The sequence below is a fragment of the Vombatus ursinus genome, unplaced genomic scaffold, assembly GCF_900497805.2.
Source record: "Vombatus ursinus unplaced genomic scaffold, bare-nosed wombat genome assembly UNPS02014841.1, whole genome shotgun sequence".
In the NCBI taxonomy this organism is placed as follows: domain Eukaryota; kingdom Metazoa; phylum Chordata; class Mammalia; order Diprotodontia; family Vombatidae; genus Vombatus; species Vombatus ursinus.
This window is the reverse complement of record NW_020954619.1, coordinates 36,937,207-36,956,439: the sequence shown is the minus strand read 5'-3', so window position 1 is coordinate 36,956,439 and position 19,233 is coordinate 36,937,207. Positions and strand designations below refer to the sequence as shown.

Genomic DNA, 19,233 nt, shown 5'->3' with positions numbered 1-19,233 from the left:
TCTCTAAGGTCCCTTCTAGCTCTAAGTTCTATGATCCCTAGACCCAAGAGAACACATGATTGATATCAGCAAAATCCTAAGCCACTGAAACATATTGTGTGTATGTAGATATAGCCTTAGCTGTAGCATTTCAGTGTTATTTAATCAGCAAATATATATTTAGCACCTATTGTTTACAGAGTACTGGGGGGGAAATAAGAAGCTAGATTAATTATAGCTAACATTTCTGTGCTACTTTATGCATATATTCTATTATTTGAGTCTCACAACAACCCTATGACGTTGTGGCTATTATCATCTCCATTTTACAAAGAAGGAAACTGAAGATCAGAGACATTATAAATGCCTTGCTCAGGGTCACACTGCTAGTAAATGTCTGGGGCAAGATTTAAACCAAGGTCTTCCTGATTCTAAGTCCAGCACTCTATCAGCTATGCCATTCTTCCTCCCAAAAGAAGTAAAAGACACAATTATTAGCTGATATTACATCTAGAGAAATAATATTTGTATGTATGAGTTAAAAGAAAAAAGTGTAAGTGTGAAATGTCATTTAGACATGTGTTATATTCAGTCTTCATATTTCTTTTTTAATTTATTTATATATTCTAACATTCATTTTTAGTTCCAAATTCTCTACCTTCTTCTAGCCCCTCCCCTACCCATTTTGAAGGCAAACAATATTTCAATTATAAATGTGAAATTGTGCAAAACATATTTCAATATTAGCCATATTTTTTAAAGCAAGCAAAATAAAATGAAAAATATATATTTCAATTTGCACTAAGAGTTCGTCAGTTCTCTCTCTCAAGATGGATAGCATTTTTCATCATGAATCCTTTGGAATTGTCTTGCATCATTGTATTGATCAGAGTAACTAAGTTTTTCACAGTTGTTCATTGTTATAATATTGCTGTTACTGTGCATAATGATTGCCTAGTTCAGCTCACTTCACTCTGCATCAATTAATATAAGTCTTTTCAGGTTTTTCTGAAATCATGCTCCTTGTCATTTCTTTTAGCATACTAGTATTCCATAATAATCATATTCCACAACTTGTTCAGCCATTCCCCAATTGATGGGCACCCCAACAATTTCTAATTCCTTGCCACCACAAAAAGAGCTGCTATAAATATTAATCTTCATATTTCTTGAGATAGTGTTATAAGTGGCAAGAGTACTGTTCATGGAGTCAGAGGAACTGAATTCAAGTCTTTTCTGCTTCCCCCACTTCCTATTTTACCTGGAGCAAGTCACTTTGCACACGCTCATGGGGGTTTTAGTCACCTCATCTATAAAATGTGGGAGTTGGATTTAAACTATTTCTATTATCCCTCATAATTCTAAATCCTATAAATGAGTAATAGGTGTAGATTTGCCATAAATACAGTGAGTCAGTTGGTCAACAAGCATTTACTGAGTACCTACTATATGTCAGACACTATGCTAAGGGTTATGATATAAAGAAAGGCAAAAGACAGTCTCTGCTCTCAAGGAGTTCTAATGGAGGAAACAGCATGCAAATATCTATGTGGAAACAAAGTACATAAAGGATAATTTGGAGATGATCAACTGAGAGAAGGAATTAGTATTAAATTAGCATTAAAATTAGCTTCTTGCAGAAGGTGGGATTTTAACTTGGATTTAGAGGAAACCAAGGAAGTCAAGAGACAGAAATGGGGAGGCAAAGAATTCCAGACATGGGGGAAAGCCAGAGAAAATTCATATTCAGGAAATGGAATCATATGTTAGGAACAACAAGAAACCAGTGTCAGTGATTTCTTGACCATTGCAGAATATAAGAAGGTTATCAATGGATTCATGACTATTGTAGAATATGTGAGGATTATTGTTATTATTAAGTTTAAGAAGACTGTGATGGTAGAAGTGGGATAGATCAGTCTATTTTTTGAATACATTTAGTACAGGAGAACCCATGACTTTCTGAGAAAACCTGTTCCAATTTGGAAAGGTCCCATTTTTAGAGATTTTTTAAAATAAGCCTAATTCTGCCTCTCTTTGACTTCTACACTTTTGTGGTTAAACTCCTTGGGAAGGCCACCAATAATTGATGCCTCCTCTTACTTTCTTCTCACTCTCTTCTGAGCTCTTGATAGTTTGCCTTTTGACTTCTGTAAAAAACTGAAATGGCTCTCTCCAAAGTTACCAATGATCTCTTAATTGCCAAATACAATCCCCTTTTCTCTATTCTCATCCTTCTTGACCTCTCTGCAGCCTTTGACCCTGAAGAAAAACTTGAAATAAACCTAGGAAGGGTAGAATGGAGCTGGATTGTGAATGACTTTAAAAGCCAAACAGCCATTTGTATTTTATCCTAGAGGGAAGAGAGAACCACTATAGCTTCTTAAGCTAGGGAGTGCCATGTTCAGACCTGGGTGGGGGGGTGAGTAATATCTATTTGTTTGGAAGACAGACTGGGAGAGGGGAAATGATGAAGTCAAAGATACAAAACACTAATTTACAGTAGACTAGGAGATAGGTGATGAAGGGCTATGAAAACCAAACAACGAATTTTACATTTGATGCTAGAGGTATTAAGAAGACATTGATTTTTACTGAATAGGAGCAAAACAGAGTCAGACATGTACTTTAAGATCTATTTGACAAACGAATGGAGGGTGAATTAGAGTCAAGAAACTTGAGACAGGGAGATCAACCAAAATTCTATTGACATAGTCCAAGCATGAGGTGTTGAAAGTCTGCATCAGGATAGTGGCAGCATCAGAGGAGGGATAAGGGCATATATGAGAAATTCTATAAAGGTAAAATTGACAGGACTTGACAAAAAAATTGGATATGGGTTAGGGAGTGAGAAATCTAGGATGACACCCAGATTGTGAGCCTAGGTAAGTGGAAGGGTAAATGAAAATCCCACAAAGGAGACTGAGAAGGAAATATGAGGTAGTCAGAAAGAGAACTAGAATAATGTTATGTCATGGAAATCTGGAAAGAAGAGAGTGTCAAGGAGAAGAGAGTGAGTACCAGGGTCAAAGGCTGCAGAGAGGTCAAGAAGGATGAGAATAGAGAAAAGGGGATTGTATTTGGCAATTAAGAGATCATTGGTAACTTTGGAGAGAGCCATTTCAGTTTTTTACAGAAGTCAAAAGGCAAACTATCAAGAGCTCAGAAGAGAGTGAGAAGAAAGTAAGAGGAGGCATCAATTATTGGTGGCCTTCCCAAGGAGTTTAACCACAAAAGTGTAGAAGTCGAAGAGAGGCAGAATTAGGCTTATTTTAAAAAATCTCTAAAAATGGGACCTTTCCAAATTGGAACAGGTTGTCTCAGAAAGTCATGGGTTCTCCTGTACTAAATGTATTCAAAAAAAAGACTGAATATCATAGTCACCACCCTAGTTCAGGCCTTCATCACCTATCTCCTAGTCTACTGTAAATTAGTGTTTTGTATCTTTGACTTCATCATTTCCCCTCTCCCAGTCTGTCTTCCAAACAAATAGATATTACTCACCCCCCCACCCAGGTCTGAACATGGCACTCCCTAGCTTGAGAAGCTGTAGTGGTTCTCTCTTCCCTCTAGGATAAAATACAAATGGCTGTTTGGCTTTTAAAGTCATTCACAATCCAGCTCCATTCTACCCTTCCTAGGTTTATTTCAAGTTTTTCTTCATGCATTCTATGTTCCAGTCAAACTAACCTACTTCCTGTTTCCCATGTATGACATTCTATTTTCCATCTTCATGTCTTTGTATGGGCCATACCCAATGCCTGAAATTCATTCCCCCTGACCTCTGCCTATAGAATCTCTGTTTTCCTTCAAAGCTCAGCTTAACTTCCATATTTTCTAGGAAGACTTTCTGGATCACCTCATGGACCAGAACCTTTGTCTCAGAAATAATTTTGTATCTATTTTGTTTATATTTTCTATTTAATTTTCTGTGTACACATTGTTCCTTTCCAGTAGAATATAAGTTCTTTGAGGGAAGGGATTATTCAGTTTTTGCCTTTGAATTCTTAATGCCTGGTTCTTAATCAGTATTTGATGAAGAAATGAATGAATGAATACATGTTTTGTTCAATTACAGATAAGACTCCATGGCCTTTCCAACTCTGAGATTCTTACTTTCAGGGAAGTGAGAGGTCACTGTAGACTGGAATAATCAAGAAAAGTATAACCAAAAAGAAGGTTCTGGGCCCTGATGGATTGATAGCATTCAGCTAAGTAAAGAGGAAGAAGTAGGGACTTTCATGTAGGGGAAGGTTTCTGTCCTTTGTTTGTTTTTAAAATCATTGGTCCCACCCACTGACCCCTCCACTTGAACAAAATAAACCAGTAAAAATAAAATAAAATCCTTATCACAAATATGAATAATCCAACAACAAATTACCTTATTTTCCAAGCCTGAAAATGTATGCATCTGCATTTTAAGCTCATCATCTCTCTGGCAGGAGGTAAGAAGTATGTTTCATCTTCAGTCTTCTGGACATATGTTTTGTTGTTCCATTTGATCTAAGTCCTAAAGTCTTTTAAAGTTTTTTTTTAACTTTTTTATCATATAAATTATTCTCCTACTTCTTATCGCTTAATTCTACCACAGCTCATAGACATCTTCCTGGTTTCACTATTTCTTATAGCACAATAATATTCCATTACATTGACATACCAGATCTGTTTAACCATTCCCCAAAAAGAGGATAGTCTTTTAATTTCTAGCTTTTAGCAACTACAAAAAAAAAAAGACACTTGCTCGCATGTGTGTATGTGTACATCTAGGTCCTTTTCCTCTTTCTTTGATCTCTTTGGCATTAATAGGCCTAATAGCAGGATAATTAGGTCAAAGGGTACGCATAGTTTAATAGCTTTGAGGGCATAGTTCCAAATTGCTTTCCAGAATGGGTGGACCAATTCACAGCTCAGCCAATAGTTTACTAGTATAGGAGAACTTTCCATCAGAGGAAAAGTATACATTCATAATCACCCATATATCTCCTAGTCCCTTTCTCATTTGGCAGGAAGGGTCATCTTGTCTGTTGCATAATTTTATTACTACCTTAAATGATAGGCTATTCATTTGGACAGTATATACATATATGTATGTATATGCAAATATAAATATTCATAAATAAAATACTATAAATATATTAATAAAAAGAACTTTACTTTTTTATCATGACTGAGTTCCCTAGTCATTTGGATAAATATATATGTATATATACTTATCCAAATGACTTGTGTATTTATATATTTATTATATATAAGATTATATATATTATATAATATTATAATATTACTATATTAAAATATATTTATCTAAATGATTACGGAACTCAAAGTCATGATAAAAAAAAATAAAGGCAAAGCTTTTTTCATACTTTGTACAAGAGATTTGTGATTTCATCTTGTTGAAGATGACAAGGATCCAAGATGGCAGAGCAGCAGGAAGAAGTACAGAGAGCCCCATTCCCCTACCCAACTCCTCCAAAAAGATCTATAAAATTTAGCAGACTGAATCCTAGTTGGAAGTCCAAGAAAAATTACAATGATTCAGTTTTTTCCAGCTCTGGTCAGTATAAATAGACATTAGAGGTCTATGAACAATGGAGATAGGTTGCGGCCAGGCTTACACCACAGGAAGCATTCGAGCACAGGGACAGACTATGCACCAGGGGAATCAAAGGTCCCAAATCTAGTATAGATGGGCCTAAACTTCTTTAAGGTACAGAAACTGATGCACACTGGCAACTGTGTCACTTACTATACAATTCTAAGTCATACCAGGACAGACTGAGGAAACGTTTGAGTAGAGGTCCAGGATGAGTCGTGGACATGGGTATTAGCCAGTGTACTCAGAAAAGCAGCAGCTGTGTGACTCAGACCTTCTCAAGAATGGAGCAGGCTCTCAAATCCAACTTCCAGACCAATCTATAGACTACAGAGGAATAACCAGAGCAGAAATTCCAAACCAAGAAGCAAAGACTGCTATCACTCTGAACCAGCGAGATTTCTAGCTGGCTGATAGTGGCTGAGTTAAGTAGCAGTCTACTGAAACTCTAAATAAGAAAAGTGAATAGGTACATTGCTCAGCCTCAAACACAATTCAAGAACTTCCAGGGATCAGAATGGGGTCAGGGGGTGAGGCAGCAATCAAACTTGCCCTGGATCAGAACACTTTGAAAGTACTGAAAACTTGCAGGTCCCCAACTTGAGGTGTCTCTGAGATAGTAGAATAACATAACTTATAATACCCCAAGAAAGCAGCAACAAGATCAGCCCAGATTTCCCTCTAGAAGTGTGCAAAACCAGACCCTAATTTTGTCTGTCAGGAAGTAAGATGGAAGAATTAGTAAACAAACAAACAAAAAGGAATCTTACCATAAAAAGCTTTTGTGATGACAGAGAAGCTTAAGACATAAACCCAGAAGAAGAGAATGATTCACAACATCCACAAGCTAAGCCTCAGAAAAAAAAAAAAAAACATAGTCAGGGTACAAATTCAACTAGAATTCCTGGAAAGAGAAATAAAAAATATTTGGGAAAAGAATTAGGAATAATTTTATAAATGAAATGAGAATACTAAAGGGGAAAAATGGAAAAGAAAAGAGTAATGGAAAATAGAATTGGAAAGAGAATTAATAGTTTGTCACAAGAAGTACAAAACCTTGCTCAACCAAAAAATAAATAAATCCCTCAAAATTAAGCCAAATAGAAATCAACGACTCCTTGAGACAAAACAAAGTTAAAACAAAAGCAAAAGACTAAAACATACAAGAAAATGTATAGTATCTCATAGCAAGAACAATTGGCCTGGAAAAACAGATTGAGAAAAGATAATTTAAAAATCATTGGACTACCTGAAAGCCAAAAAAAGAGCCTAACCCATCATATTTCAGGAAATCATTAAATGAAACTTCTTAGAAACAGAAGGCAAAGTAGAAGTAGAAAGAACCCACCCTTTACTTCCAAAAGTAAACTCCCAAACTAAAACTCCAGGAATATTATAATCCAAATCCAGAATTTTCAGGAAAAAAAAAACTACAAGAAGCAAGAAAGAAATCATTCAAGTACGAAGGAGCCATAGTCAGGATCATACAAGATTTATAAGCAACCACTTGAAAGAGCAGAGAACTTGTAATATGATATTTCAGAGGGCAAAAGATAGAGGTTTAATACCAAGAATAATTTACCAAGCAAAACTAAGTATAAACCTACAGGAGAAAAAAATGGATCTTTAATGAACTAGAGGGCTTCCAAGAATTTTTTATTTGAAGATGAGAGTGGTATAGAAATTTTGAAGTGCAAACACAGTAGTCAAAAGAAACATAAAACAGTAAGTACATTACTAAAGAAAAAAGATAAGTAAGGATAAATTGTTTGCATTCTAATATGAGGAAATGATACATGTGTCCCTCTGAAACCTATCATCAGGGGCCATAGAAAAAGTCTAATTAGAGAAAAGGTACCTGAGAGAAAGGGATTCTATTATGTCTTGATATTAAAGGAAGAATGGAGAGATAGCCAAAAGAAATACTTTGGCAAAAAGGGAAGAAAACTTAGGAAAAATTGTCTCACATAATTAGGTACACAAGTAGAAGTCTGTAGAAAGGAGAAAGGGGTAAGGGGAGTGGGTGATACTTGAGTTTCATTCTCATCTGAAGTGGCCAAAGGAGAAAAGAATGCACACAGTGTTGGATACAGAAATGAATTTTTACTAAACCAAGACATAGGAGGGAAAAGGGACAAGGTGGGATAAGAAGGGAGGTAGATTAAGGAAGGTGTTAGTCCTAGGCAAAAAAATTCTAAGGCCGTAAAAATACTTATAACATCTCTTTTATGATGACAAAGAATAGGAATCTGAAGGGATCATCATCAACTGGGAAATGGCTGAATAAGTCATGGCATATGGAATACTACTATGTTTTAGAAAATGATGAAGTGGATGATTTCATAGAAACCTGGAAAGACTTGACTAGTGTAGTGGCGTGGAAAGAATCAGGAGAATAATTTATACAGTGACAACAATATTATAAAGACAGACAATTTTGAAAAAACAGGAGCTCTGATGAGTGTAATGATCAATAATAGTGTAATAGTTGGGGAGGATTCATAAAGAGGTGATGAATTCAGGTAATGAGACATATTTTTTGGACATGGCCAATGCAGAAATGCCTTTTGCTTGACTTTGTATGTTTGTAACAGAGAATTTGTTTTTCTTTCTTTCTCAAGGAGGGTTTTGGGCAATAGGAAGGAAAGAAGGAAGATTTTTGCTGATTAAAAAATTAATTTTAAAAAGATTATGATATTGAGAGAAATATTTTATGTCCTTGATTGAAGTTGAAAAAGTATTTCTCTTCCATTTATCAAAACCATTCCCCTGCCTCTAAGCAGAACTATCAAAACTTTTTCAGTTAGGTTGTTGCTATTCTTTTACTCAAAAATCTTTCAATATCCTTCAAACTACCAGCCACCTCATCAGAAAGCTTTATATTGCCTATAAACCTGTTTAACTCACTGATAGAAGTATGGAGTAATATTGAATTAAGGCCATGTCACTATTGAGCAGTACTGAAATACTTAACCACTAATAGCTCTTCTTTTATTGATACTCCAAACATGTATTTTATTACCTAAATATATCTCAGTTGATCATTTATGCTTCTATAGAATCATAGAATATCAGATTCAGAAAAGTCCTACATCTGAACAGGAATCACTTCTAATTAATTTATTTCTTTTTAGTTTTCAACATTCACTTCCACAAGATTTTGAGTTCCAAATTTTCTCCCTATCTCGTCCCTCCCCCGCCCCAAGATAGCATGCATTCTGAATACCCCTTCTCCTAATTTGTCCTCCCTTCTATCTCTCTCCCCCTTCTCTTATCCCCTTCTCCTTCAATTTTCCTCTAGGGCAAGACAGATTACAGGAATCACTTCTACAAATCTCTAACAAATGATCATCCAGATACTGCATGAAGGCTTCAATAAGAAGAAAAATAGCACTCCACTTTAAGATGATTCTAACTATTAGAAAATTTTCCTTATGCTGAACCCAAAATATCCTTTCTACAATTTCTATCCATTTTTTGTTTCTCTATTCTTTGGGGCCAAGCAAAATCAAATGCCTCTATCCCACAACAATACATCAAATACCTGAAATCAGCTAGCATTCCTTAACACCACCCACAATACCATCTTCTAAGCTCAAGACTAAGCATCCCCAATTCTGAGGAAAAGGAGTAGAAATCATGATAACATAAAAGCTGTGGCTTCTCTCCTATCTATAGACCTGTCACTGCCCTAAAAGTGACATAAATTAAATTAGCTTTATATGATGGGATTTTCAAAAAAGTCCTCAGACAAACAAAACAAGATGTTTTAAATTCAGCAACTTCTGATTTTGCCCAACATTTATTTAATAGTTAATTTGATATTCCTGGTATTCATGAAATGATTTTTTTCATAAATTTTGAGCTTGTCCTTCCTTATTTTAAATGTTGGACCTTTACCAATCTTTAGGCAACTCATTTGTCTTCTATGAGCTCTTAAAAGCAATAGCTAATGCCTCCATAATAACTTTAACCTTGTATTCCATTAAAGGCTACATCTAGGTGATTTATTCAGATAATCCTTGATGAGTTCCTTTTTTTCTCTTCGCACTTGTCTTCCAACCATCCTAACACAAATCAATCAATGACCTGCTGAGCAGGTGTTTTGTGCCTAGCATCATATCAAGTTGTATTGGGGATAGAAGAAGAGAATGGTCTTTGCCCTCAAGGAACTTATAATATAGTTGAGAAAACAATGCTTAACAAAAGTGAAATAATCAGAGAGCAGCCTCAGTTTCTTCACCTTCATGTCTCACCTAGCTACATCTTTTAAACTTCTCTATCATGTCCCTAGAAACCTTAACATACTGTATCAGCCTTGGTCCTCACACCTCATCAGTCCCCTGCCCTTCCTATGGGAAAGCAAGGAACTTTTCTCAAAACTTTCATTTAAGGAGAGCATACTGGTCAGCCTTCTCTTCATTTCCCACCCAGGTGCATTCTTTGCATTTCTCCATCATGTCCCTTCTTCTCCATTCCCTTCAGTATCCTTTTGTGTGTTATCTTTCCTCTGCATTAGATTGCAAGCTCCTTGAGGGCAAGGACTGTTTTTCTTTTTCTTATTTGTGTTCCAGAGCTTAACACAGTGCTTGGAACATGGCAGGGGCTTTATAAACGTTTATTGACTGAGAGGATTGAACTAGTAAAAATTCTCAAGTCTCTTCCAGTTCCTAAAGTCTATGACTATGACTCTGATTCTATGATTCTGAATATCAGTGTGTTTGTTTGTATGTGAGTGTGTGTGTGTATGTGTGTGTGTGTATAATCTGTGTGCTTACCTATGCAAACAAGGAGCTCTTGATGGTAACAGGTGAAAGATTTGAAACGTCTGAGGAAAACAAAGGTTCAATCTTCCAAGCATATCAATTTATTAAGCAATGCATACCAATTGCCTAGCAAACTGGGACCAGACTTTCTCAGCTTAAGCCTGGACCCCCAATACAGGGGGATACAGACTTTTATACATTAAAAACAATTAATCAAATAAGGCCAATTAATTAAAAGGGAAACAGTACAATACTAGGTAATCTGACTTCTAATTGGAGGAAAGATAAGGAACTTTCTAAGTTGGGAGGGGGAAAGTAAACAGATACAATCCCCTGAATTCAGAAAAAAAGGTGTCCCACTCCCCAAGTATCAAGGGAACACGGAAACAATAACTGATTGATAAGGGTAAGGCCAGTTTTCAGATAAGACATATGAGTTGCTTGAGATGAATAATTGTGAGAAAACTCCTTGCATCAGTCTTTGGATTTGACTGGGTTTCTGTTCAGCATAACATAGTCTTGATTAAGGGTCTCTAAGCAAGGAGAGGTGATCCAGTTTCCCAGCCATGCAGGAATAAGTTTAAACAATACGATAAGATTTTCTTCCAATTCCTGCAATTGAATTAAGTTTTCTCAAAGGACAGAATTTGGGCTAGACTCATAATTAAGTAGAAATTAAGCTAGCTCCAGAATTGAGTCACAAGATGGAGTCTGTGTGGTTCACTCAATTCCCACAATTAACCACTTGCTGTCCTAATCCCATGAATTCTCTCATTACCTTATTGTTGTTGACCACTTTTCTAAAACATAGAAATATACTTTACAATTATATAAATATAACATCTAAGATATTTCAAATTTTATTTAGTTAATTGTCAAGAGAATACCTACCTGCCAACTGCTTTATCCCATGACACCCAGCCCTATTAAAAAGTCAAAACATACATATCTTTCTAAGTGTTCTAAGCTGCTCAGAAGGCTATCCAGAGAATTAAATTCAATTCAGAAGGCTTAAAACCAATTTCAGTCTTTCAAAGTTATTTAGATCCTCAAAAAAGTTTCAAAATTGTTTTGCCCTCTGAAGGTCCCCATTATTTCAGAACACATTCTTCAACCTAGCCTTTAAAAAGGCTTTCATAGTCTGGTTCTAGGTATATTTACAGATTTATTCCCAATTATTCATCATCATGCATGCTATGTTGCCCCCAAACTGGCCTCCTTGCTTTCCCTAAACTTTTCACTTCATTTTCTTCTTCCCCTGTGCCTTTGTACAGACTGTCCTTGAGCTCCTGGAAGGCATGGATTTTTTGTCGTTCTTTGTATCCCCAATGCTTAGCACAGTGCTTGGCACATCATAAGCCCTTAATAAATACTTATTGACTGACTCCTGGAATGTACTTCCTTCCCACCTCCACCTCTTAAAACCCTTAGATTGTAAATCCCTATATTGTAAATTGTGTTTCACTAAGTAAAATCCAAGGTCCTAGAGGGAAAGAAAGGGGTTTGTTTTGTTTTGCTTTGCTTTGCTTTTTAATCTCTAGCACCTAGCTCAGTTCCTTGCATGGAGAAAGTGTTTATGTACTTGTTAAATTAAATTGAACTGTGCCCCTGTGTTTGCTTCTTGCTAGAGTGAGTCTCCTAAATTTACTTCAATCTGAACCATCACTTTATATAAGATCTTAGGCTTTCAAGTAAACTTTAGAAGTTATCTAGTCCAAGCCCTCACATTATAGACAAAGAAACTTAAGGGATTTGCAAGTAACTTAAATCCTGTCCAGAAGTGGAATCTAACCCCAAGGAGCCTCTACACTTTGAAGGGAAGACACAGGAACATGTACAGGTTTGAGAGATATGGAATACCATACAGTCAACTTCCCTTTTTTTCTACAGTAGCTTTGAGAGAAATAAACTCCATTAACCTGAACCCACATGTCATGCATTCAGGAAGACTGGGTTTCTCATGAAAGATGCCAAGTTATTATTGAACCTTTATTCTAACTCAGCATTATTTTCATTTCTGGCTTCTGTAGTTTTTCCAGGTTTTAACATCACTTTTAAATCATAAAGTCCTAAAATGGCCATAGAACTCTAATCAGAACCTGCATAATGCTGAGTTTAGTAGAATGGCCTTCCCTTTTTAAATGGTATTACTTTAACAATACAGCTTCATTTTTATAGTATCCTCTAGCAACCATACTACTTTTCCACTGAGAAACTTAATCCATGCATCTCAAAGTAGAAACTTTATAAATGAAGAAACTAAGCCATTCAGAGCACCCTACCTTCACCCCACAAAGGATAAGAATGTTATCAAAGATGTGCCTAATTGTAAGCTTACTTTGATTCAACAAACATTTATTAAGCACCTTCTATTCAAGGAACTGTTCTGAGTACTGGGTCTACAAATATTAACTTAGCCCTCAGGAGCATGGCATTTATTAGAAGGGCATGTGCATGTGCAAGATAGGATGTGATGAGAGCAAAAGCTACATCTAGGTAGAGTTTTCAAGGAAGATTTCAGGAGGAAGAGAAAGCTTTCAGCTGAGTAAAAGGATTGGAGATGTGAATAACTGGAGAAGCTTCACAGAAAAGGTAGTCTTTGTTCTGGGCCTCAAAGAGAGAGAAGGATTTAGACCCATAGAGATCAGCATAGAATGCTAGACATGGATTCAGCAAGATCTGGAGAAAGGACATTGGGATCCAATGAGGAAGATGGTTTACCTTAGATCAGGCCTGCACAACCTGCCGCTTACCAGTCATTTGTGGCATGCCAAAGGATTTCACATACAAAGGATGTTTTCCTCTACATTTTTCAGGGGCTGCCTGAAGTACTTTGGCATGCTGCAAGGGGCCAGTGGGCCACAGGTTGTACAGGCCTGCCTTAGATGAACTTTCTTCAAAATTTCCATAGCCTCTTACTTGTACCTTTTTTAAGTCCTTAACTCATTCTGCTTTGCAGTATGGCTATTTATGTGAGTATGTGCATTATCTATACAAACAGCTCCAGAGAAGGGGCCACATTTTTACTCAGCTTTGTATTCTGCTCAACACCAAGAACAAGGCTATTAAGTAGGTACCTAAGGATATTGTTACTGAATAAATGAAAGAATGACTTTAAGAGTACAAACCAGTTCATATCTTTTACTTTCTTGCTTCAACCACAGGTTTTAGAGTTGGAAGGGACTTTAGAGATTATTTAAGCCTAACACCCTCACTTTATAAACAGGAAACTTGAGATCTGCAAAAGCCAAATGATTTGTCCTAGGTCATAGGGAATATGTAGCAAAGCCCAGTTAAATATTAGTGCTCCCTTCACTAAACCACTTTACTTTCCTCCAATCATCCAAGGCCCTTGGAATTTATTGTGAATGTTATCTTTTTAGTTAACTTGAAAGGATTTTGTGGAAAGTTAGTATTAAGTTGATTTGTTTCCATATTTGTCTACCTACCCTGCTCCATTGATTGACTTTCCTATATTTTAACCAGTGCCAAATAGTTTTGAAAATTCCTGCCTTTGTAGTATACTTAGATCTGGTATTCCTAGCCTAGGTCTTCTTCTTTCCCACTTTTTTCTCACTATTTCCCTTAAAGGTAATGACACTGTCTTTCTCCAGATAAATGTTGTTTTTTTTTTTTCTAGCTGTCTAAAGTAATCTTTTGGTAGTTTGGCATGGCACTGAATAATTAATTAATTTTTATGATATTTCCATTTTAATTATACTGACATTATACAACCATGAAGAATCAATATCACACCACCTATTTAAGTGCATCTTTATTTCTCTAAAGTATTTTGCAGTTGTATTCATATAGTTCCTTTGAGTGTTGAAATAGGTAGATTTCTAAATGTTTTATATATGCTATAACTATTTTAAATGGAATATATTTTTCTAGCTTTTCCTTCTGGGTTTGTTAGTAAAATATAGAAAGACTATGGTATGTGCACCTATGTTAACATTGAGAGAAATGATTATTTTTCTCTCATATTAACACCAATTATTTAAATTGGGGAGATCCCACCTTTTTTTCCCTGTCCTACTTCCTTGTCCAAACTCTCAAGGACAGGGCTGATGGAAGATAGGATTAACATTCTCCTCATTCTGAATATAGCTACTCTACTCAACTAGATCAGAACTCCCTTCTGTACAGGGTTAGGTAGAGGATAAATTCTTTGAATAGATTGCCCAAGGCTGGGGGTAACTTAAAAGCAAATGACATAATCAAAGTTCATTTGAATAGGTTCAGCCCCTCATTGTAATATTCATTCTCTCATTAATTGTTAACCAATCAGAGTTGATTGCCACCCTCAAGAACATCCCTTTTCCAATACACATATAAGACATGAGCCCTCAGCCATAATTGTCTTTGGTCTAAGAGAGAGACAACCAAATGACTATCCTTTTATTAGTAAACATGCTGGCATTGTTAATAAAATGATTAAAGTATCCAGAAATTATATCTCTTGAAACTTTTAAATGTCACAACATGAAAATCTTTCCCTCAGGGATAAGTATGTGGAAGTAAAAGGTTTAAGACTGTATCTTTTCCATCACAAGATTATTATATATTGAAGTTGGTGTCTAGAAACTCATGTTACAAAGCAAAACTCTTCAACTATCCAACAAACAATTATTTAGACCTTTTTCTCCCCAATGTTAAGTTATTTAACTCCTTGTTAATATCTTCACAACATCAATGGTCATTGCAAGAAATGAGTGATTGTAAAATCCAAATTAATCAATTTACTACTTTTAAGCAAGCTAGTAAGGAGTGAGGTGGCATGGTGGCTGATGGGGACAAAGTGAAAGCTACTGGTTAAAATAAGGTCAAAAGATCATACCTATAAATATTTTATGTGTATGCCTATTTGTTTTTTCAGGTTATCCCATCCCCATGAATGACTTTCCCCAAGTAACTGGAAGTTGACTACATAGCAAATACTGTACAATGATACAGATTGGTTAAAAATAGGTCTCCCACCACAGTTCAGAATTGAGAAAGGCTTATTAGCACTTTAAAAATGATTTCTAAAAGAAGATGTCATTTGCTATAGAAAATCATCTAAGAAAGCGTGCCTATTCCCTACTTACATTTTCATAATGGATACCTGCATAGAAAAAAAATCACAAAAAATTTGTAGAAATGAGGGAATGGGCAGCTGTTGCTACTGACATTATTTTTTGTAAAAACTTTTTCTGTGATCTTCTCCTCTGGGAGAGGGGGAGATATGCCCCTCTTGGAGATAGCTTTAGATTATGTAGGTCATAACACAGATTTCTTCTGTATATAGAATATAAGCCACTTGAAAGCAGGAGCTGTTTCATTTTTCTTTTTATATCCCAAGAGCCAAGCACAGTGATGACTCCATAGCAGGCACTGAGTAAAGGCTTATTCATCAAAATGATTGATATAATTCATCAGATCAAACTGGTTGAGACTTCCTATGAGATCTAAACAGCCAGGAAGTCTGTTATTCTGTAGTATAGTATAGAACTACATGTTTCAGTACTTGATATCTTCATTCTGTTTAGAAATCTAAATATGGACACATGGACAGGGCAGAGAAATCACAGCTCAGAAAACTGAAGTCACATTCGTGTCATGGGGGTAGAGATGAGCTGTCATTTCAGTGGCTTATCACTTATCGGTCTCTACAGTATAATAAGTAAGGTTCTCCAGTAAAGGTTGCTAGGTAGATTTGCTGTTGGTTAATATTAATACATTATAAAATTATTTATTACACTCATGTTATTATAAGCCAATGATGAAATGTACAGATCTGTTCAAACAAATCTGATTTATCAGTATGAATGAAAATGAAGAAGCATAGTTCAATTAGATGGGATATGAGGTGTTTGTTTTCTCTATTCTCTCTCTCTCCTCTCTCTTCCTCTCTTTGTCTGTCCTACACAACACCTCTTACTCTTTCTCTCTTCTCTCTTCCTCTCTCCCTCTTTCTCTCTTTTCCTTTCTCCCTCTTTCCCTGTCCCTCTATCCATCTCTTCCTCTTCCTTTCCTTCACTGTATAACTCTTTTCCTCTCTTCTCCTGTCTTCCTCTCCCTCTCATTCCTTTTTTCCCTCACTTACTCCCTCTGATTTTGTTTTTGTTCCTATTTGGTCATTCCACACTCTTCTGTTTTAGGGAAATGTGTCTCTTTTTTTGCCTCATTTTAAACTTCATAGATAGCGATCATACTATTTAAGAATTCTATCCTATAGCCTTAGCTACAGGCATACATGTAACTGCCACCCTGTACAGGCCCTCATTTTAAGGGTTGTTATGTCAGGGAAGGGGCTAACATAGGAGGGGAACTTGTGGCCTCCTACTTTGCTCTGTAAAGTTTGGATTCAGTCAAAGGGCCTCACTTGAGGACCGAGAGGGCCACATGTGGCCTCAAGGCTGCAGGTTCCCCACCCCTGGAGGATGATGGAGAGGAAATTTCTGTTCAAGTACAGAATGAACTAAGGAGCTTCTGACTTCTGTTCCAACTCTTACATTAAATTATGTCTGAGTGATGTACACATTTGAAAGTACATCTCAAAGTAACCTCAGATGTCTTGTAAGAAAAACTATTTAAAGGGGAGCAATACAATGTATTTTCATTTTTTTAAACATTCTGAAAAAAGGTGCAAGTCTGTTGATTAAACATTGGCTATGAAGGGCCTTGGAGGTGGGGGGGGGTGGGGGGGTGTTTGGCAGGCAGTGTTTCCCATTCAATTAAATATCTAGGTTTCCTGAAATTCATTCCTCCACCTCTACCCCCCTCCCAGGAACTTCACTTTGCAGGATAAAATGGAATTAAAATATTGTCAATAAATGGTGAGGGAGCCGGTACCACTCAGTGCATTGATAGTCTGTGCATGCAGGATAAGAACATTGACTGCCTGCTAATCTATTCCCAGATGGAGGTGGATGCCGACGAGAAACGCCATCGCACACGCTCCAAAGGGGTTCGAGGTACGTCTGCTGCTTCACTAAATCACTGGAGGCTTCTGCTCAGGGTGACCTTCATCCTCCAGAATCTCTTTGCACGATTCATTCTGACCCCTGCTTTTACACAACCTTTTTGGTAATTTTCTCTAGAAGAGGGGTACTTGTAATAGATGATAAATTTTTATATATTTTCCATCTCTCTACAGTTCCCGTGGAACCAGCCATACAGGAGCTGTTCAGGTTAGTGCTCTGAGTGTAAAATGTATCCCCATTAGCAATTTAGAAAATTCATGCCTTTTAATGGGTATAATGCACTTTCAAGTTCATTGGTGCTTTGCTCAGGCCCTGCTGCACTGATGAAATTAATTCCCCTGAGACTTGCTAATAAAAAGCATCCCCCCTCTTTTTTTTTCCCTTCAGTTATTTGATTTCTCTCTTTCCGTCTTTGTTGCCCTCCATCTTGGTAAAACCTACTGCCTGCTTTTAGTATAATCTCTCGGCAGCACACAACACCTCTCTAATTAATTCTCCTCCTTTTTTCAGTTGCCCCACTCCTGGCTGTGATGGTAGCGGTCATGTTAGTGGCAAATATGCAAGACACAGAAGGTAATACTGGTGTTCTTTCTACAATGTAACTGGAAGGGTTTGGTGACCTTGTTAAATGACCAGAACTAAATGATGAAAACGACTGTTTGAGTGTTCTTGGAAAACAATGCATTTTGTACTTGGGTTTTGTTTGTTTGTTTTTTCCCTTCCTCTTTCCCTTTGAAACTCCCTCTTTGTCTCACACAGTTACAGCATTTCTTAGAATATGAGCCAACCTGACCATCTCTGCATGGCATAAAGTCATAATAAGACAAAAGTCAGCACAAATTTTGATTAATCAGAAGCTACACATGTAGACAGACACCCTCACCCATTTTGATATACATTTTTCTTGCCAATGTATAAGTGATTATCATGTGGATGGCATACCGAAATGACCCACCATCCCCCACCACTTCACTGTGAACTCTTGTTTCTTCCTTCTACTTTCTCTCATTTTCATCATGGTAGGTCTGTAAATCACATATGGCAAATTAAAATGTGACCTTGGTGACATTCTTGTGCTACTATGACTTCTGTCATTTAACATAGTTAATATTGGGAAACAAAGCATAGACTTTGGAGCAGAGGCATTCATGTGGTAAGGTTAGCCTCAAAGGTCAAAGTCTGGGACAGATAAGTGATAATGAGACTTGGAGATCCAAATGATTACATTATTCTCATAAAGTATTAATCTAGCTTCTCAATGGGAATAAACTGCAGAGGCCCCCAAGAAAAGAATGTGTTTAGATTACTATTGAAAATAAGACAGTAAAACCAAATTGCATGTTATCTAACTGTAGCTGAAAGTCATACAGCAATCTAATCTTTCTGTGTTTCTTTACTTGGGAAGGGGTGGGGGGCAAGTATTTGAAATACTGCGGTGTGGTTGCCTCCAGAGAAAACCATACCTGTGGTCTGTTAGCCCTCAGTATTAAACCTTGGTTATAATGGCTGAGGACATTTCACATATAAGAAAATGGTTGAACACCGGTGTTTCTATGAAAATTGCTGTAGAAAATTAAATAGCAGACAACATGACCACTGTTATTGTCACCAGGAAGTCATGACATTTATTGTGGATTTGTATGCATTTTTTGAAAATATGTATTTTTAGCCACTGAGGTAAGAGAAAAAGAGACTACGTACAGCACAATACAGCAAAGGTTTACCTTGAAGTCAGGAAGATCTGAGTTCAAATCTTCCTTTTTTCACATACTATCTATGTGACTATGAATAAGTCACCAAGCCTCTCAGTGCCTCCAGACAACTCCCAGAGACTGTAAGTTATAGGAAAAAAAATCTGATTGACTTCAGTAAAGGAACTTTCAATACTAAGTTACACATTTAGATGAAAGACTTGAATCAGACC

The 19,233-nt window shown here is 36.5% G+C and overlaps 1 protein-coding gene across 1 annotated transcript in view; it reads left to right on the top strand.

The window, feature by feature from the left end:
- Positions 1 to 19,233, top strand: part of MYT1L (myelin transcription factor 1 like) — a 361,563-nt gene that overhangs the window by 93,335 nt on the left and 248,995 nt on the right. The window contains exons 3-5 of the mRNA XM_027840345.1: positions 17,246 to 17,300; positions 17,483 to 17,516; positions 17,820 to 17,882. Coding sequence (XP_027696146.1) covers positions 17,246 to 17,300; positions 17,483 to 17,516; positions 17,820 to 17,882 — 152 coding nt within the window. The remainder of the gene's footprint in view (positions 1 to 17,245; positions 17,301 to 17,482; positions 17,517 to 17,819; positions 17,883 to 19,233) is intronic.